This window comes from Glycine soja, chromosome 13, assembly GCF_004193775.1.
Source record: "Glycine soja cultivar W05 chromosome 13, ASM419377v2, whole genome shotgun sequence".
NCBI lineage: Eukaryota > Viridiplantae > Streptophyta > Magnoliopsida > Fabales > Fabaceae > Glycine > Glycine soja.
In genome coordinates this window covers 1438361-1460358 of record NC_041014.1, presented here as the reverse complement: position 1 = coordinate 1460358, position 21998 = coordinate 1438361, and the positions used below count along the sequence as shown (strand labels likewise).

Here is a 21998-nt window from a genome sequence, read left to right as displayed (position 1 = left end):
ACGAGTTGAATTCTCATAGTATAATTATATTTCCGTTTGCTACAACGAAGAGATAATGTAGCCTATGAGTTGAATTCTCATAGTATAATTATATTTCTGTTTGCTACAACGAAGAGATAATGTAGCCTATGAGTTGAATTCTCATAGTATAATTATATTGTTGTTTGCTACAACGAATAGATAATGTAGCCTATAAGTTGATTTCTCATAGTATAATAATATATGTCGTTTGTTACAACGAAGAGATAGTGTAGCCTATGAGCCAATTACTCATAGTATATTTATAAGTTCCGTTCACTGCAACGAAGAGATAATGCAACCTACGAGCTAAATGTCGTAGTTATATAATTACTTTTCACCACAACGAAGAGATAATGTGGTCTATGTGCACATAGTAGAATGAATGCTTGATTTTAAAGTAATTATTTTGGATACCAGGTTATGAGAAGTTCTGAAATTTATATTCTTTGCGTATATTGATTTCTAAAAGCAAGCGTATTTTTGTTCATTATTTATTTAATGTCATTATAACATCTCTTGGGATAGAAAGACTCATGTTAAATGGTGCTCTCTTTCTTGTCCGCTTAGTATATTATGCTCTCATTAAGTCCTTGTTACTTACCCCTTATTTCATTTCTTTTCTCAAATACACAGTAGTGAAGTAACCGATTTCCTGAGATTTGCTGACACATCCAGGAACTTGATTATCTTTTTGGTAGGTCCCCATTGTGTCTGATGGATATTTTTGGTTGTAACTCCAGTATAATACAGCTATAGGGGCCAAGGTAGTAAGAGATTTAGAGAGAATTCCTGTATTTTGAAATTTAAATGATTCTCTCTGATAGACATGATGAAGATGTGCTTATGATATTTTGAGACGCTTGATGATTAGTATTTATAATCAACTTTGTTATTAAATGGATGAAACGAGATATATGTATATGGATTTGTCTAGATCTATATATTGTGTGTTCTTTTACAAGTTGTTGTGTATAGGATAGGCTGACCAGATTAGGGAAGTCATAGTCTGTGTGCCGGTCAGGGCTCAAGGGTAGGTCGTGACAGAGTTTCAACTATTGCGATATTATTTTCTCACTTCGAGCAAGAATTTTTTTTTTCATTTTCACTTTTGCATTATTTTCTCATTCGGGTCAGAAAATTATTCTAAATTTTTTCTTCTTTGATAGAGTATTCAAAACTTTTAAATGATCAAATTCACAATTATGTAAATAGAACATAAATATTTTACCAAACTCATAGTATGAATAACAAAATTAGAGAGAGAAAAAAAATCTAACTTTAAAATATGAATTTAAAAGAACAATTTTTTCTAATAAAATTCTTTACATGATTTTTTCTTGTAAGTTGTAATACCAATTATCAATAACCTATGAAATAAAGATAATAGTGTCAATAACATGTTAAATAAAATATAACTCGAAATAGAAAATATAAGAAAAAGTAAAGAAGAGAAAGAGTTGAGAGAAAATGAAAATTATATATATTCTTTTTTAATACATAGATACAGAAGATAATCGGAAAATTTAAAAGTATAAATAAAAATTATAAAAGCACACACAAATAAATTATTTATAACAATGACTATTTTTTTTTTCCTTAAAGTGTCCCAAATTCAAATTTAAAATTAATAAAAAGAAAGAACTCATCTCCTACATTTAATTAGAATCAACGAGGGATAAGATCATATCTTGAGAGATAATAATATATAAGCACTCCTAGATAAATACAATTTACTAGATAAAGTACTAAAGAAGGTGCAGCCCTAATCTCTAATTTTAAGTGTAACCAACAAAAATCCCTCTCTCACTGTTTCTATTCCGCACTTTCTACCGTTCACTCACTCTCTCACTCGCATTGTTTCTCAGTTACTCAGAGCAGGTAACACTCTTTTTCCCCTTTCCCTTTTTTCTCTTCTTCTTCGTAATTTCTCACTCAGAGAATGCTCTCTCTCTCCAAACCTTAAAATCCTCAAAACCTTAAAATTCACGATTCACATTTGCGGTCTTGTTCTTTGTCTTGTGTCTCGATTTGTTTCTTTTCCGCCATTCAATTCCTCGAAAATCATTCTATTCCTTCAAACCTTAAAATGCTCAAACCCTTTTTGTATTTGAAGAAGCAAATTGGTAAGATGTGCGGGGTGTTTATTATGGTCAATGGAATTTTCTACGAAAAGGGTTTAACTTATCTATGCCCGATTTTTCGTCTAAAAAATAAACTTTGACTTTCTTTCTTCTCTTTCTTGTATGTGCAGATGTTACAAACTTATTAAATTGTTGTGTTAGTAACGATTGAGGTTTTGCAATTTAAGTTGTTGATAATTTTTTTTTTCTTTCAAGAAGACTTATGTAACGGAGTTTGTTTTTTAATTTTCTTGAAAAATGTGCTGAAAGGGGGTTACGTTGATCTTTTTGGTCAATCTAGTTACATGCAGTGTTCTTGTTACGCTAAATCATTTATTGCAAATGTTTAAAAGTATTTTTTGTGACTTTCTTTTCTATTTCTTATCTTTTTTCATAAAGATCTAGAGTTTTATTGCAAATATTAAAAATACTGTTTGTATGTTGCCAGTTATCTACTTTTGTGAATAATTGGTGTCGGCTCTTAAATTGATGAGATATACCTTTTTTTCCCTTTCCTTTAGTGTGAGGATTAGTGTAAGTAAAATTTTCTGTCATGCAGGCATGAGTGGCTGCCAAAATTGATTCATGGAGAGAATTGGTAAGAGATTTTTCTGTTATGTGGAAGCCATTCAAAATCTTGATTTGATTTTCCTGCAAATTTTGTTTCTTAGCAAGTAGTTTGCTAATCCTGTTTGCGTCTTTGCTTTGCATGTGTTGTATTAGGTAGTTTATTTTATTCAAAAGTGGCAATGGATGTGGTTTTGACCTTAGGAAGAGAAGACACTAATTCTGTTGATGAGACAAAAATGACTGAAGACACCATCGTGACTGAAGAAGCCCCGGAGAAGCTTGGAGGCTGTAAGATATTGGTTTTGAACTTATAATCTCATTTATGCACTCTGTTATGTTATGTGTGGTGATTGTGAATATTTCCTTTTGTAGTTTTGTTCTGTATGGAAATCTGGTTTTCTACCTTTTTATAGGTTCTTAAATTACTAAGAGCATCTCCAATGGTGATGTAAGCAACCTACTTTGGGCTCTTAAGTGAGTCCAAAATGGGTGTTCCCACTATGTCACTATGTCACTGTGTCACGTCACTTTTAGGCAACCCACATTTTTATCCTTTTTTATATTTTTATTTAATTCTTTTCACCATTAAAATACTAATTTTTTTTATTCACAATCAACTTTCTTATACAAGTTGTGCTTAAATTTGAGCAATCCATCCTGCAGTTAGATAAGCTCCAATAGGGGAAAAATGAGGAATGGTTTCTTAGTTTACATTGAGAAACAGTTTTACACCTAGCATACCTTCCAATGTAAAATTTGTGAGTGAGATTATTTTGTGCTCACATCTTTAATTTGGAGCTTAGATATCTTCTATAGATTTTATGATTCTGATATATGATCATTTGATCAGCATGAAACTATGATGTTTCAAAGTGGACATTTGGTGTATGTCTTTTATTCTTGTTTGGCATATGTCTGAATTTTTTTTATAGATGTTAGATTAATCCATGCAATTACTTCCCCATAGGTGCTTGATTCATGTGTAGAACAGTAGAAGTGTAAGAGGGATTATGTTTATGTATTATTTACGTTGCTTCATAGTATGCTGGTATCCTTAGTAGCTTCTTCATCTTCATCTTCATCTTATAATTTGCGGAATGTTTGTGAATTCATTGGCTACTGTTTAATATAGTTAATACACAAGCATGACCTTGTGGTTTCCATTGGTTAGCTGCAAATTATTGATCTGTTTGTGCAATATTTTTCCCTTCATAGCTGGCTTTGATTCCAGAGATCGAAGAAAAAGTAAGTACCTGTCTTACCCATACATTGGACCAAAACAAAAGGATTTGCCAGCTGAAACAGATGATTTGAAGACACCATGTCCTTCTCAGAAAGCAGGGGCTTCAAGTGTCACTACTAATCCTTTAAATGGATCTTCTTCGTATGCTAAATTGGGTAGCAAGAGGTTCCGAAATAGCTGGTACAAAAAGTTCATCAGCTGTAATACTATGTCCAGCCATAACAAATTCATGAATTCATCTGCAGAAGAACTACTTTCAGGACTTTATTCTACTGCCGTTGATTGTATGTTTCCAGTTGGGAATAAGAGTTTTGATTTAGTTGAGCGGTTCTTTTGCAGATACAGAGTATCAAACTACCATGATGAGGCTGAACTTGCTACTTCCCAGGTTAATGAAAAAGAAGAAAAACTGGGGAAATCTGTGTGTAATGATTTACTGGATACCAAAAGTAAGAAGAGAAAGAACAATAAAATTGAAAATGCAGTTAGGTGTAAGAGAAAATCACTCTCTGGCCTATCAGATGTGAATGTAAGCACTTCTAATAGTGACTCTCAGAAGCCTGGGAGAAAACTGAAACAAAAGAGGAAGGTGGAAGAAGTAACTTCAGTGCATCAACCGCAAAATGTTGAGATAAATTTAATTGGGAACAGCAGCAAATACAGCTCAACTCCTCAAGCTTCACAAAATCTGTGTTGCCTTGCTTCTGAAGGAAAGGCCGTGCATAAACAGAGGGAAAAGATAGAGGCACAAGAGCATCAAAGTGCTCAAATTAATTCAGTGTATGCAGATGCAAAAAGGCTTAACTGCAGTTCACTAGTAATAGATTTGCAGTTTACATCCCCACCTATACCTGTCGATATTCCTGAGAGAAATAGAAGTCAAAATAAGGAAGAACTGGTTTTATTAGCTTCAAATCTGGAGTCACATGTTTCCCAAGAAGGACATGTTGGGAGTATTACTGATCATAGCTTGTTGGTAAGTACTAAGGCTGAGGTTGGTACTGTCATGGTAAATAAAACATGGTTGAAGAATAGCATGGGGAAAGCAACACGAGTGCATCTCAATACTAAACCTGCTGTTGGAGTGCCTCTCAATAGCATGGGGAAAGCAGCAGGAGTGCATCTTAATACTAAACTTGCTGTAGAGAAAAAAGGGTTGAATAATAGCATGGAGAAGCCAGCAGAAAAGCCTCTCAATACTAAACTTGCTATAGGGAAAACAGGGCTGAAGAATAGCATAGAGAAGGCAGCAGAAAAGCCTCTCAATACTAAAGTTGCTGTAGAGATACCTGATTTGAACGGTACTGGTGCTGAATGCAATTCAATCAGCACAGAATTTGATACTGTACATTTCGTTTCACCTGAATTTAAATTGGAGCAGTCAAGAAGCGTATCTGTATGTTCAAGATCTACCAAAACTACTTCTTGCAATAGACCGGATAGCAATGGAGAATCACTTGGAACCTGTCTTCTCCTAAAATTTTCCCCTGTAGCTTACATCCCATCAAAAGAAGATTTAATGACAACGTTTTGCCGGTTTGGTCCCTTGAAGGCGTCTGAAACTCAGTTGTTAAGAGACAATGGTAGTGCTCAAGTTGTTTTTGTAAGAAGTGCAGATGCTGCAGTTGCATTTCATAGTATAGAGCAGAACAACAAATTTGCCTTTGGTTGTACTCTCGTTGATTTCAAGCTCCATCATCTTTCTGCAGCCTGTCCACCTGTGGAGCAACTTGTGACCACTGCTCAACCAACTGGGTTTATGGCAATGCCTGGTTTGATGACCTCTACTCGACCAACCATGTCTATGGCAATGCCTGGTGTTACCCCTACCCAACCAATTGGGTCCATAACAATACCTGGCGTGATGCCAACCCAGCCAACTGGGTCGATGGCAGTGCCTGGTGTCACCCCTACCCCACCAACTGGGTCCATGGCAATGCCTGGTGAGACACCTCCTTCCCTTCAGTTCATTAAGCAGAACTTGCAGATGATGACATCAACCTTGGAGAATTCAGGGAGTAGTCTTTCCCCCCGCATGAGAGCCAAACTGGATTCTGAAATTAAAAACCTGCTGAGAAAGGTGAATTCCAGGACTAAGGTCTAAATAGTGGTCTAATTAGAAGCTTTTCTGTCTGAATTTATCATGGAAGTAGTTAAATAGATTAGAGTAGTTCGGGCTTATATTATAGTCCTCTTTCAGTGGTTGTACTGGGCTACTGGTGGACTTTCCTCCCAATTCTTTGACTTCTGCACAATTCATTTGAATGACTCAAGGATATTTTATGCATCAATGTCATTTGATTCAATATCATTGAGTCTTGCCAAGTCTTTCGTTTGTATATATTCTGATGATATATTAATGGAAGAGGTAAGTTTTAATATTATCCTAATTAGTCATTGAGAAATTTAGTTGAGGAATATTAGTCCTTGATGATAAAAAAAATTCATATTTAGTTCCTGAAAGTAATAAAATAAAAAAATGTTAGTCCTTAAGCATTGGATGCATTAGTTATTTATTGATTTCTTTTAGTTTTTATTGATTCATGTGAGATTTTTATATTGTCTTTCCTCAAATTATTGAAGGATTAAGGTCAGGGGTTTACAATTTACTATAGTAGCAAAGATATATTGAAGTGAGATATATTGTGATTGTGTTCTTACGAATGAGATAATAAGCTGACATGAGAAAATTAAAATTAATACTGAGACTTTTAGTACTCAGCCGTGGTCATAAGATGCTTCCATAGATTTGTAATACCTAGACGCTAATTGATCCAAATGATGTATGGTGTGGGTACTGTCATTTTTTTTTAAAAATAGATAAAGATTTTAATTTTAAAGTTAACTTATAGAATTATGTTTGTTAAAATTTACTTTTTTCTTTATAGTTTTTTCTATATGACCCCACCTGTTGAAGAGTTTGGTAGTAGTTTTCAAGATTATTGATATACGCACCTAGTTAGTGTGTTGTACTTAAATTGTGGCCATCTGTTTTTATTCTCTCTAAATGGCTAATGAAAATGACCATTTATAGTAAGATATTTTAAAGATTTTTTGTTATTTTTTTTCAAAAAATATAATGTGAGATAAAGGAAGTTTTTGGATGCAAAGAGGGGAGGAACTCCGATATTAGAGTTTATAACAATCTCACGAAATATTGAATCAACTGAGCTAGAAGAGTAACGGCACGGGATCTATGACGGAAAGGATCCAAACAATTTAAAAAATTTATATGATTGCATATTAAGTTTTCTATATTTATTTGATATTATTTTTATAATTAAGTTGAACTTATTATTTTATTTCACATATATCTTTTTGTTTAAATTAAGATGGGACATGATTTAAAGGGATTGTCATGTTATTTTTTTAATGTATTATTTTCATAAGTTTATATCTAATTAATTTTCACCTCACCTTGACATAAATATGTATTAGATTTATGATAATAGATTTAAAATATTCTTTAAAAACATTTAAATTGTTGTTTTAACAAAATAAGAAACATAAGTAAAAATTAAAATTATAAGGGAAATAAAATTAAATGTTAGTATATTAATAAAGAACAAAAATATATGTAAATTTTAATATTAAATGATATTTTATTGATGATGGTTGATAGCAATCCAATTAGATAATTTTTTTAGAGAAAAATATAAAATTAAATTGAAATAAATATAAAATTATTTTAAAAATATATAAGTATAAAGTTATAAAAAAATGTGATGGTTCCTTATAGGTTTAAGCAAATCTAATAAAACTCAATTGGGATGGGATTTGATTTAAAAATATAAATTTCTCTCTTTTAAATCTTAAAATATTCACCTTATGTAAGAATAGTTAAATTTATCTGTGCGTTGTGATAAGTATTTTATATATAAATATTTATGTTATCTAATATTTTTAGAATAAATTAAATGATAGATAATACATCTTTTATGATTATTAAACCTCTGGTATTCCTTTAATATAATAAAATATCATTTTTAATTTAATGAAATGAGGTGTCTATTTTTTTTATATGATATATATTTATATTTTTAAATCGTCGTGTCTCTGATTACGATCTGTTGCAACCACTGTTGCGATAGAAATGCTTAAATATAAAAGATACTAAATTTATTATTTCATTCAGGATCTATAAAATCTCAGCATCGACCGCGGTAGATCCATTGAAAATAGGAATTTGTACGTGTCTTGCGTCTTTGTTCGGCCATAATTTTTTTTTTTTATCAATATATGTATTTTTTAGCGGGAGTGAAGGATCAATATATATTTTTTAGTGGTAGTGAAGTTTAGAAAGGAGTTGTATTATTGTAAGATTATGCGACACAAGTTTTAATGATGATTTATAGTGACAATCAATAAATAAGTGAATTTAACATATTTTTGTCAATTTAATTTTTTTTCAATTTGACATTTTAATTATAAGTGTTTAAAAGGACAAAATATTAACTAGGGTTCTCCTATTTTGCCTAATTTCTAAGGTTATACAAAATTAAATATTATACCATATTTATTAATATTCAAAAACTAAAAGATTAAATGTTTTTATTTTAGAATTGAGGAATTAAAATTTTAGGATGGGTAAAATAGGATAATCAAAATTACAGGATAAGTAAAATAGGAGAACCAAAATTATATTTCAGCTTTTTTTAAAATAAAATAAATTAAAAATTTAAATTGTATACATTTTTTATTGAAAATGTTTGTGATAATTACTCATATTTAATATAGTATTATTTATATTTTTCTAATGTTATATGTTGATATATTGAAATATTAGTAAATTACTGTACAAAACCCTTACAAACAGGATGTATACCAACCAAATATAAATTAGTGTAAACATGAATATGAAGATTTTTTCAAGTGTCATGATTAGTTATGTGTAAGCTTCTTTTTCTATTTTTTCTCTTTAATAGTTGTTCTTATCAAATTTGACAAAACTTTCTCATGGTAGCAATCTTCTATAAGCTCTTTCAGAAACGATGGTGGAGCATTCTGGGATGACACTTTGATGCTCAAGTTACTAACATTGAAATAAACAAGTATCAGCGCTCAAGTTACTAACATTGAAATAAACAAGTATCAGCGTATGGGAAGAATGAAATAGTTTTACCTGAACCTTGATGAACCCTTTTTATAGAGGTGAAATTGGATGTTTGGATTTCAATTTCCCTTTAGAGTGCGTTTAGATAGAAAATTTTAACTGAGAAAAATAATTTATCAGAGAATTTAAATTTCTTTAATCTAAAATTCATTGTTTGGATGTTTTTTTTAAAGAATTTAATTTTTTAGAATTTTAAACAACTAAAAATGTGAAATTTTAATTTCTTGCTAAAAAGTGAGAAATTGAAATTCTTTTCTTGATAGAAAAACCTTCCTCTTTTCATCCTTTATAACCTTCATCCTCTATTCCACCTGAAAGTTCTCGAAATCCCATTTTTGAACTCGCGACTCTTCCCTCATGCTGATGATCCTCTTCTTCAAGAAACACCGTCTGAACTCGCTGAGCATCGATCAGGTGTGGGCATAGAGGGATACATAGAACTGCACCCCCCTCAGTCAGGGGAGCAGTCGTCGCTACCCATCACGCGGCGGAGGTGCTCGTCGGCACGGAGGGCCTAGGCCATGCCTTGTGTCGTTGAATGAATGTTGTGGTCAGGTGTGGGGGTGTACATCGGCGTGTCCCGGTTCCCCTACGACACCCCATGCGGCATCAGTATTCTTCTCTTTGAAAGCACACCAAACATATCTTCTCTTTGCATTCATTTTCTTTCACCCTCACAATTTTAATTTCTTTTATCCAAACACGAAATTTTGAAAATAAAAGAATTTCAATTGAAATATTTGAAATTCTTAGAATTTAAAATTTCTCAGAATTTTAAATTCCTTCATCCAAACACAAAGATAATGTAATTAGGAAAAGATATGATCTTATCTTATCTTTCCTTTAATAATAGATAGTTTTTGGATTTTAGAGGCCATCTCTTATCTTTTGGTATAAAGATTGAGTTTTCCTTTTTCCTTATTTAAATTTTCTATATTCTCTGAATCTAAGTATCCTGTTTGGTTGGTTGCGAGTACAGAGGCTTGTCGAGTCTGAGTAGGACATATGTCCCCAAGCTCTGAACTTGATTGTAAGAGCTTTATCTGTTTTTTTTTGTCTAGTAGCCGAGTGTCGGTCTGACTATAGTCAAATCCGAGAAGTGTATCCTTTTGCTTAACTTCTGTCGCACAAAGGGTTCGTTCATTAGTGCCAAGTTCGAGTAGCAAGACAGTCAAAGTGGCATGTTGTCAACCATTATGTTCGTTTCTAACGCATTCAATGCTTTCACGTGTTTTCAAAAAAGGCACAATGGTTGTGTCCTTTGAATTTTGAAACGTTGTTGGGATGACCAAAGGTCACGTCTCTTCCCAACCGTTGATTTGTAACTCTTCGAAAGGAGATTCAATGATGACCTCGTTTACACCTGTGGAGATTCCCATGTTAGTGATCAAGTCTCTAGCATTCGTGTTGGTGATGTCGTTGCTAGTTGCACCATCACTCACCCTAACATAAGTGTCGTCGCTTTTGTGGGTGGCATCACTGCTGAGGAAAGGCCTCACCCTTACTCTGGCATGTGTCTTATCCGTGGAGGATGAGGCCGAGTCTTCTCAGCTGAATCCTCCTCAAAATGTCATAGACTTAGACTCAGAGGCTATGACCATCCAAGTGATTCTGGGTTAGCCATTCACTCCTCCCCCCTAGAAAGCCTAGTGTGGCCAAGGAGCACTTTTCCATTGTTCTTTTTAGGTTACTCCTGGGTTCATCAGGAAGTTGGATTCTACGAAAGTAGTGCCCTGACTTATGAGTCCATTATCGTGTTTCTTGAGTTGATCGAGTTTTGTCATATTGATTGCTCAGATATGATGTTTATTAAGTCTTGCTGGGAGAATGAGTGTGTTTTCATGCATGCTTTTTCATGTGAGACTCACTTTATGTATATGTATTCATCTTTCTTCTCCATACTTAATCTCACTATTCCTTTGATAAGTTTGAGGTTGATGTGTTGAGAGAGTTAAATGTCACTCCTACTTAGTTGCATCTGAATGCCTGGGCGACCATATGTGCCTTCAGGGTTTTGTGCAATTTTTTTTTCTATTGTTCTGACTACCCCCAAGTTCCTTCATCATTATACTATAAAGGAAAACAAAAAGGGTGGTTAGATCTCCTTTATTGTCATCTTCACTAAGGAAGTCGTCGGACCCTACACCACCTCTTATAAGAATTTCAAGGGTCATTTCTTTCGAGTAAATCTTAGACTCGAGTCCTTACCTATTTATTTTACTTGGTAGAAGGTTCATAGGTTTCCCTTCTAATGGACTTTGTCACCTACAAAGTTCATTAAAAAGCTTGTTGTTTACATGTTCGATTCAGATCAAGAGGACATGGTCATTCTTTATAAGTTTCCTAAAGGCCTTCACTGCAAAGCCTTGGTGGATCTTCCCTTTTCCAAGAATCCGAATGTAGACTTGGATTTGGATTGTGAGTCTTTCGTTCAACCTCTTTATTATTACTTTTCTTTTGTTTATTATTCTAACCCTGCCTTTCTTTTTGTTTTAGAGGTAATGGGAAAATTTGACTATCGATTTATCAAGAAAGCTCAAGCTGAGAAGGTTGAAAGGGCTAAGGCCGAGAAAGCTTAGAAGGATAAAGACAAAGAGAAGCATAAATAGAATCCTCAAGATGACTAGGTTCCTCCTCCTCCTCCTTCTGTTATTACTAGAATTTCCATCCAAGAAAGCCATGGGCCTCTGAGTGGAGGGCCTTCAAAGAGGCAAAGGGTGGAGTTGATGCCGGTTGCCACTCCTTCTGTCATTGAGAGTCTCAACGCCTTCTTGTCTATGAAAAGAAGAGTGCCTTATTTGTGGGTCAAGGATTTTAACCCTTAGGCTCTTATTCAATCATCCATGCTTAGTCAATTTGACTGAGACATGTTAAGGGAGGTTGTTCCTTGCACGCCAATGGATTACATTGCTTGTTTCACCAAATTCTGGGGCGATGAGTTTGAAAGGGCAAATGTCGAGTGTCAGAGGGCACAGTCTGATTGTGCCAAGGTTGAAAAAGCCTTGGTTAAAGCCACACGTTCTAATGAGATGTGCTGAGGTCAACAGAGAAATCTCGAAAGTCTCTTGTGGATAAAAAAAACCAAGTTAAAAGAGGCTGAATCCAGAGAGGAGGCATTAAAGACCTAGCTTGCTACTGCTAAGCATTCACTAAGGCTCTCTCCAAGAAGAGATCGAGCGCCTTAACAAGGAATTCACTATTTTCAAGGTGAATGCTAAAAAGGTCCAAAAAATATTGAAGAATGAAGATTGATCTCGGTGAAGCCGAAGCCGAGATGCCGAAGACCCACGAAGTTGGGTTTGACATGAGTCTCCACCAGGTTAAGTACTTTTTCAAAGATGCCGACTGTGACATCCTGGAAATTTCTACCCGGAATTTTGTAAACGATGCATTTTGAATAATTATATATATAAGTATTATTCAGTGTATATATATATACTCCTGGTAGAAGTAGGTATATTGGGGGAAAGATACGTGGGTTAGGCTAATTAACGAAGAGAAATCCATAACTGGATAGTTATAGATTAATTCTCAATTAATTAGTCTAAAAATTATCATTTTGCGTGCAACTTAAAATTTAACAAAACCAACCTCTGAACCACGCTCGGGGTTTCATTCTGAGTGTTTTGATATATATATATTGCTTACTTTTGAAAACTGGCCCCGACGGGTGCAGAGAAATGCGAGGGACTGGAACCAGAGAAACGACATGCAAACCGAGGCAGGATTTTAGCATTTCAAAAGGTCAGATTTTTCTCTTCTTGTGACTGAGTATGAGTCACATCAAGAGAAAAAGTGGGTCCCTTTTTGCTCCACTCAAATGGAGACATGTGGCATACCTTTTTAAAAAAAAAAGAAAAGAGGAAGCCTTTTTAAACTAAAAAGCCACGTTCTCTCTCCTCACTCAGCCAAAAGAATTCAGAAGCTTTTCTCCCTCATTCTCACGTTGCTTTTTCTCCCTTTCTCCTCCACCATTGAAGCCTCCATCAAAGCTCCAAACTTTGCTCACCATTTCTGCTCCAAATCGCAAAAGGAAGCCATTTTTGGAGTCGTGAAGCGCACCTCTACGTTGTGGTACTTCAAATTTCAGGTTTGGGTAGACTTCTTTCTCACATGATTTCGTGGGTATGGGGTGTTTGGGAGATATGATGGGTAGTTTTACTAGGTTTATGCCTTATGGTAGTTATTTGTGAAGAAATTTGTTGAAAGCATGCTAAACTTGTCATGTTTGATGTGAGTCAAGCTTACCCATTCTGTTTTAGGGTTTTATGATGATGTTTTGTGATGTTTGTGTGCTGAAATTTCTGATAGAAAGCTGATAAAGATGAAGGGTAGTGTTAACCTAGGGTTAAAAGTGAGAATGGTAGTGATATGAATGGAAAAGTGTATGGCTTTGAGGGTTTGAAAAGCTAAATCTGGATTTAGTGGTAATTGGAGGTTAAAGTGAGTTACTCCTAGTGTAAAATGTCATTTAGGACTTGTGGGAAAGCTTGGACTGAACAAATGAGGAAAATGAGTGACCAAAGTGAAAACAAGAGCCATTTCTAGGGTAAATTGGGTGTTGAGGGGTCAAATTTTGATTCGGTGGAGTTTTAGTTGTAAAACCAGTTTGAGCAAGTTTAGATTAATGTTATAGACTTGTGTGAGATGAGAGTTTGCTCCAAAATTACCCCATTCTCATTTTCACTTCTCAAACCTTGAAAATCCACTAAATTGAGGGGTTTTAGATACCTAGATTTTGAATTGCTTTGGTCTAAAGCATGCCTTTGGTTTAGATGTGGTTTATACATGATTTAGGACTTGTAGGATCCAATTTGGGCAAAATTGGATGAGGGCAAGAGTGATTTCGAAATCTGCCCAATTTGTACAACAAAAAGCTGTCAAAGTTTGTGCAGCAGAAAATTGTGCTTGTGCAGAAAATGTTGTGTATTGCTGGTGGTGGAAAGGGTAGTACATATTGGGTTCTGGACATTTTCTAGCAGATCCCAATGGTAAAAATGTATATTTATGTATTAGGGACCTCCAGTAAAATTTTCGAGTCGATCCAACGGTGAACGAATCGGAACGAAGAGAATGTTACTGGGGTATCTGAGTAAGGAAAGGTGTGGTATTGGAATGTGTTTTGGGCAGAGTTTTCTGCCTCTGCCCTGTTTTTCTTGGTTTTGGATAGTTCATGATGTTCGGATATTGAATTTCTTGGATGTTGTGGAAGCTTGGTGGGATTGATGGGAACCCGTTGTTGAGAGGAACGAGGATAAGGGCTACGTGGGAGTACGTGAGCTTAGTTGAAGGTGGACAACTGGGGATGGTGGATTTATGTGTGATTTGTGGATGTGGAGAGTCGACTTGCACCATCGCCCGATCGCCACCTAGTACCACATATGACGGGTACCCCATAATCCTACAAGCTTGAAGTGAGAAAGTGTGGAAGAGTCAGTCTTCCTACTTTTATTCGTTGACCACAGAGTGGTACCTGGAGATATGTCGCGGGGGTCAGGAGACCTTGGGGACGTCAGGTGGGGTGCTATTTCCCAAAACCAAGCTTGACCAATCCCGACCCAACCCGGGCATAGTCAGTCAGTGAGAACCTGTGACGTACCTAAACAGGCGAGCTCCTGGCAGTCAACCGATAAAAGAACAAAGACCACAAAGCAAGGAGGCTTGTGTGGTGGCTGGCCAACTATGGATCTTGAGTGATATTTGGAATATGAACTCTGGTAATCAATTACCAAGGGTGTGTAATCAATTACAAGGCTTAAAAATGAAGACAGGAAGTTAAGATGGTCTCGGGTAATCGATTACCAAGGGTGTGTAATTGATTACAAGGCCTAAAAATGGGGTCAGGAAGTTGAGATGGCCTCTGGTAATCGATTACCAAGCTTAGAAATGGAAATGGGATAATCAGGTGGCCTCTGGTAATCGATTACCAATGCTATGTAATTGATTACACAGAGTAACAGGCCACTGGTAATCGATTACCAGTCATGTGTAATCGATTACACAGTGTATAGTGCAGGTTTCCATGTTCTGAAGCTGTGTAACTCGAGTTTGGCCTCTGGTAATCGATTACCAATGCTGTGTAATCGATTACCAGAGAAGAAAAGCCTTGAGGCACACCTTTTAATTGCATGTAGTGGTTATGGGACGCATTGTGTTGCTACCGTAGTTAGATCTCTCGTGAAAGAGTCTACCCCCTTTCTTTTATTTCTTGTAGATCGCGATGGCAGCGCAATTAATCCATGACCGAGTGGAGATGGAGTGCCTAGAGGGAGTTTGGGAGACCCTCGAAGGCAATGCGAGGTGTCGATTCCGTGGCAGGATTCGACTCACGGCTACTTCATTGGTACATCCAGAGGAACCCGCACGCACGCTTCAGTGCACTGTGGAGTGGATATTACCTACACCTACTCCATATCGACTAGTGGAGCCCGTCCAAGTGATAGAGGTGTCGTCATTTGAAGAAGACCCTGAGGAGGACCCAGAGGAGTTACCTCCTGAGCCTGCTGTGGATGCCATTGACTTTCCAGAGGGTGATGAGGACCCACTTCCTGATGTGGATTCTCCAGAGGACGTCATGTCAGCATCTGAGGCAGACTCTACGGAGGAGAGCGGCCCTGGAGGGATAGTGACTAGTGGAGACTCTTCATCATAGCAGACGACTCCTTAGATTAGGTTTATATACTTTTTGGGGGTGGGTGTATCTAGTACAGACTGTTAGGTTTACTCTTTTGGTTTTTTTATGGGTAGACCTATTGTATAAGAATTTGATGATTGTATACATGTGGCTGAAGCCACCACAGTGGATACCTTTGCTCTGGATGTCACTATGTATTTTGCAAAACTCCCATATTTTGGACAGCTTTAGATGATGAATGTACTTATGTTTAATCTTGTTATTTGAAAAGAATGTGTTAACAAACTTTATTTTAAAGAGAGTTCACCGACCGTATCTTATTTTATTATTTTCACGTGACGACCTAAAGTAAGGGCTGACATACTTTTCCTTTTGAAAAAGCAAAATAGTTTAGAGGTTATGAGTGATCAGAAAGAAATGACTCCGAATAGAGTTGTGAACTGGCCATTCAGGACTCTATAGTGATGATTTTCCTTCTGAACTTAATTACTGTGAAAAAGAGAAAGAAATGAAAAAGAAAAAGAAATTCCCATGGTTTTTTATATTTAAATCATTACTATTAAACCAGTCATTATTTAGGGACGCCACACCGACACTTCCCTCTTTGATGTTAACAAGGATGTTACTCGTCAACGAGAATTAGTCGATGATAAACGTCAAATTTACCAGATTTTTCATATGCATTTTGTAACGTTTATTTGACATTTTAGTTAACTTTAGGCCTTGTTTTGAATCAAATTAACTTCATATTCAGTTTTTACTTTGTCTTAGGTAGAATTTTATGTTTTAGTTATTTTTAATGATCTTTTAGCAAAAAAAGGTCATTCTGGCAAGAGCTCGAGAGGCCTACGATTAAGAGAAAATTCTGGAAGGGGAAATTTCGAAAATTGAAGATAAAAGCTAGGAAAATCAAGAGCCAGATATTTTTCAAGAATAAATCAACTGAAGAAGAAGATAATTACTTGAATTAATTAGAGATATTACTTGTTTGTAATTTTTTGTGATTATCTCCTTAATTAAACCGAGCTATAATTCTATAGATAAGAGGCTAGGTATTCATTGTAACATGTAGAAGTCTTGAGCAATTCTTAGAATTATATTTTAGACTTGCACCTACTAAACACCTCCATTATTCCATTATACACTCTATGATTCATCGTATTATTTTATGAGTACAATTCCTTCCACATAGGAGAAGAAATGATGAACCTTGTTTTGCTTTAATTCTATCAATTCAATACTTCATCCTAAGTTCTTTATTTGTTTTTGTACTTAATGCTTTTATTTGATTGGTCATCTTATAGATGATTTCAGGAATTGACTTGCACTTTGGTGAGTCTTGTTGAAACTTGAACATGAATCTTGTGTTGGATCAAGTGGCCTCGGAATAATTAAGAAGGGGGGGAGGGGTTGAATTAATTATTAATGTGTTTTGAGAAGTTAAAAAATTATCCTTCTTAATGTTACTAGATTCAACTAGGCTTTTACTACAAAGTTAAGAAAGTAAAGAACAGAAACAAAAATTTAACCAAAAGTAAAAGCGGCAATTAAAAGTACACAACAAAAATTAAAGAGTGTAGGGAAGAAGAAGACAAACACAAGATTTATACTGGTTCAGCCACAATCCGTGCCTATATCCAGTCCCCAAGCAACCAACGGTTCTTAAGATTTCTTTCAACCTTGTAAAATCCTTTACAAGCCAAAGATCCACAAGGGATGTACCCTCCCTTGTTCTCTTTGAATAACCAAGTGGATATACCCTTCACTTGAACTGATCCACAAGAGATGTACCCTCTCTTGTTCTCAGTATAACAACCCCCAAGTAGATGTACCCTCTACTTGTACCACAAAGGATGTACCCTCCAATGTGTTGGGACAACGAATTCTCAGGCGGTTAGTCCTTTGAATCTTTGTAAGGGGAAACAAAAGATATCTCAGGCGGTTAGTCCTTTGAGATCTTTTGTTTAAGGGGAAGGGAAAAATCAAAAGAATTCTCAGGCGATTAGTCCTTTGAATTCTCTTGGAAAGAGAGAAGAGAGACACAAAAGAATTCAGGCGGTTAGTCCTTCTATTCTTTTGGCAAAGGAAGAAGTGAATGAAGAAGAATAGCACAAGTTTTTGAACAATGAACTTTTCATGGAAGAGAAAGTTTTAAACAAAAACTCTTAGAAAGAAGTTGAGAGATGAATTAGAAAGTTCTATAAAAAAAACTTGTTGAAAACTTGTTGAAAGATGAAGAGAAATGAGTTAGAAAGTTTTGTAGAAAAGCGTTGAAAGATGTTATGAAATTCATGTCATGGTCACATATTTATAATCTCTTGATGACTCAAGTTAAAGTTAGTGACTCTTGGCAATTTCTTTAAAACTAGTCACCTTTTAAAAATTGTGACTCTTTTGAAAACTAATCATTTAAAAAGTTGTGACTTTTGAAAAAATCTTCAGAAACAAGTCACTTTAAGAATTGTGACTTTTGGAAATTTATTTTTCGAAATCAGTCACTGGTAATCGATTACCATCAAGGTGTAATCGATTACACATCAATAGATGTGACTCTTCATGTTTAAATTTTGAAAATTAAAATGTTTAGAAACTCTGGTAATCGATTACAAGTATTGTGTAATCGATTACACAAGTTTAAAATGATTTAAAACTGTTTTATCACTAGTTGTGACTCTTGAAATTTGAAATCTAACGTTTTAAAACATTGGTAATTGATTACATGATTATGGTAATCGATTACAGCTTTGTAAATCAGTTTTGAAAATAATGCTGGCTACTGGTAATCGATTACTTCCTTCTGGTAATCGATTACCAGAGAGTAAAACTCTTTGGTAATGATTTTGTGAAAACTTCTTGTGCTACTCAATGTTTTGAAAAACCTTTTTAGTACTTATCTTGATTGAGTCTTCTCTTGATTCTTGAATCTCGAGTCTTAAATCTTGGTCTTGATTATTCTTGAATCTTGATTCTTGAAACTTGATTCCTGAATCTTGAATCTTGATTCTTGAAACTTTGGAATTTGCTTAACTCTTGATTCTTTGGCATCATGAAAATAATCTTGGAAGGCATTGCTTCCACATCTTGGTTAAGTCTAGCTAATGCTTGACCATTATTGTTGATTGCTTGTGTCGGTATGTTCAAGGGATTGTGTATGGGGCAAGTAGTTTAGAATCTGCGACCATGCAAGAGCTGGGTAGAATACATCAGTGAATTGGGGATGAGCAATAGAGATGAGTAAAGAATTGTGAAGTTACGGTGGATCGAGCGAATCCCAAGTGCAAACCTAAACATTCATTCATTAAGATTGATGTCACTATCCAAGTCTAGTTTTTCTATCTTCACTTAATTATTTTATTGTCATTTAATTTTTATTGCAATTTATTTTATGTTATTTATTTCATGACAATCACAAGATAAATACAAAAACCTAGATCTTAGTTAAATAATTATATGAAATCCCTCATTTATTCCTTTGGGAGCGACCTGGGTGATAGTTCAGTTACTAAATTATGATTGGGTTACACTTGACCTATAAGTTGAATCTAACTTGAAATAAAACCTTAATAGTCGGCGAAGTTGATATGCATGCAAAGGAACTAGCTAATTTGGCTTGACTTGCTTTATCTTTCATTTTGTAAAGGCTTAGGACTCGACCCATCAGATAGGGTACACCTTCGAGTATTTATATTGTATTGTGTTCAATTTTCATTCTCTAAGGAATTATTCACAACATAATCACTTAATTTGTAGCCAAATTGCTTTTATTTTGCATTTGGTCTAAGCTTTTAATTTTAATTTCATTTGAGCATTATTTTTTAATAGTTGTTTTATATCTTTAAGTCGAAAAACTTAGTTTTTGTAGAAGCAAAGCTTCATGGTGAATCAAAGGTGATTCAAAGGTGTTTTGATGATAACAATGATGATAAAAAAAGATGATGACAAAGGTGATGACAAAAAGCTCAAAGATCAATCAAAGAACAACTCAAGTGAATCAAAGATCAATCAAAGAACAAATCAAGTGAATCAAGAACAATTCAAGAGTTCAAGATAAGAATCAAGAAGAATTCAAGACTCAAGAAGAAAGTTTAGAGTCAAGAATCAAGATCAAGATTCAAGACTCAAGACTCAAGATTCAAGAATCAAGAGAAGGCTTAATCAAGATAAGTATGAAAAGTTTTTCTCAAAAATTGAGTAGCACATGATTTTTCTCAAAACATGTTTACCAAATAGTTTTTACTCTCTGCCAGATTGTTGTAATCGATTACCAATAGCAAAATTGTTTTGAAAAAGTTTTCAAATTGAATTTACAACGTTCCAATTAATTTCAAAAAGTTGTAATCGATTACAATGTTTTGGTAATCAATTACTAATGCCTTTGAACGTTGAAATTCAAATTCAAATGTGAAGAGTCACATCCTTTCACATAAAAGCTTTGTGTAATCGATTACACTGATTTGGTAATCGATTACCAGTGATTGTTTCTGAATAAAATCAAAAGATGTAACTCTTCAAATAGTTTTTGACTTTTTCAAATTGGTTTTTAAGTTTTTCTAAAAGTCATAACTCTTCTAATGATTGTCTTGACCAGACATGAAGAGTCTATAAAAGCAAGGCTTTGTTTTGCATTTCAAGCATCTTGAATACTTTTCCAATCAATCTCTTACAATCCTTTACAAGCCTTGAATCTCTTTGAACTTCTTCTTCTTCTTTGTACCAAAAGCTTTCTGAAGTTTTCTGGTTTTCTAAACCTTGAAAACTTGTGCTATTCATCTTTTCATTCTCTTCTCCCTTTGCCAAAAAGAATTCGCCAAGGACTAACCGCCTGAATTCTTTTTGTGTCTCTCTTCTCCCTTTACCAAAAGAACAAAGGACTAACCGCCTGAATTCTTTTGTGTCTCCCTTCTCCCTTGTCAAAGAATTCAAAACGACACAGTCTGAGAATTCTTTTGATTCTTCCCTTTCCCTAATACAAAAGTGTTCAAAGGACTAACCGCCTGAGAATTCTTTTGTATCCTCATTCACAAAGTATCGAAGGTTTAACCGCCTAAGATCTTTGTCTTAACACATTGGAGGGTACATACTTTGTGGTACAAGTAAAGGGTACATCTACTTGGGTTGCTGACTGAGAACAAGAGAGGGTACATCTCTTGTGGATCAGTTCTAGTGGAGGGTTCATCCACTAGGTTCAAAGAGAACAAGGGAGGGTACATCCCTTGTGGATCTTTGCTTGTAAAAGGATTTTTACAAGGTTGAAAGAAATCTCAAGGATCGCAGGTCGCTTGGGGACTCGATGTAGGCACGGGTTGTTGCCGAACCAGTATAAAAACTCTTGTGTGTTTGTCTCCTTCTTCCTTACTCTTTTACTTTCCGCTGTGCATTTAATTTCCGCTTTTACTTTCTGTTAAGTTTCTCTTCTACTCCTCATTCTCTTAACAATTTAGTAAAAGCCTTAGAAGAGTAATTTTTAATTAGTAAAGGTTTAGGAATAATTAATTCAGCCCCCCTTCTTAATTATTCTGAGGCCACTTGATCCAACCGTTTTGTTGGTTTATATTCAACCTATATTTTTTTATAAGTTTTAGCTTATTTTTAGCCAAATAACTTAGTTCATTTTGGTTTATTTTTAGCCAATTGAATTCAGTTATCTTAAGTCTAATTTTAGCTGAGTAACTTAACATTTTTGTCTTCTTTTAGCCAAACTTCTTAGTTATCTACGGTTTATGTTTAGCTGACTACAACTGTCGGTCTATAGTTAGTAAGCCAAATATTTATTCGGTCTTATCTATGCTTCGAATTGGGTATTTAGTCGGAGGAACTGTTAGTTCTACTTGGATCTACAAAGCCATTAATCAATGATGGAAATAATGCTTCTACTCAATGTGGAAATTGGGTGTGCCTCATTGAAAGCTCTCTAACAAAAAATCTCTTTAGGGAAAAATGTTAGAGTAGGAAAAAGAGTACATCACCACTTACAAGTTTAATTGTAATAAAACTTGAGATGAGTGACATTCCATGTCTTTGGAATTGCCTTGACAGTTAAGTGCTCTAGTCGATGGGCACTGTTTTCGATTGCTTTGGTAACTCTAAAAGGTCCTTTCCAGTTTGTGGCAAGTTTTCCTTCTCTAGGCTCCTTTTGGGCTTCTCCATATTTCCTTAGCACTAAATCATCTATTAGGAAATTTCTTGGTTTGACTCGACTATTATATCTTTTTTCAGCCCTTCTCTAGTACAACTCAACTCTTATATGGGCTTCTTTGATGGTTTCTTAAGCCAAATCAAGTGCTTCCTTAAGCATTT

At 34.9% G+C, this 21998-nt stretch overlaps 1 protein-coding gene across 3 annotated transcripts; it reads left to right on the top strand.

Moving 5' to 3' along the window:
- Positions 1–1770: 1770 nt before the first annotated feature.
- LOC114382423 (serine/threonine-protein kinase ATM-like) lies at positions 1771–6338 on the top strand. Of its 3 annotated transcripts, none has more exons than XM_028341826.1 (4): positions 1771–1899; positions 2701–2739; positions 2865–2999; positions 3927–6338. In XM_028341826.1, the coding sequence occupies exons 2-4, from the start codon at positions 2727–2729 to the stop codon at positions 6056–6058; spliced, it is 2280 nt and encodes a 759-aa protein (XP_028197627.1). In that variant the 5' UTR covers positions 1771–1899; positions 2701–2726; the 3' UTR covers positions 6059–6338. The 3 variants fall into 3 exon arrangements, with proteins under 3 accessions (XP_028197627.1, XP_028197629.1, XP_028197628.1); XM_028341828.1 differs by having other exon boundaries at positions 1783–1899; positions 3943–6338; XM_028341827.1 differs by lacking the exon at positions 1771–1899 and adding an exon at positions 1926–2144.
- Positions 6339–21998: the final 15660 nt, after the last annotated feature.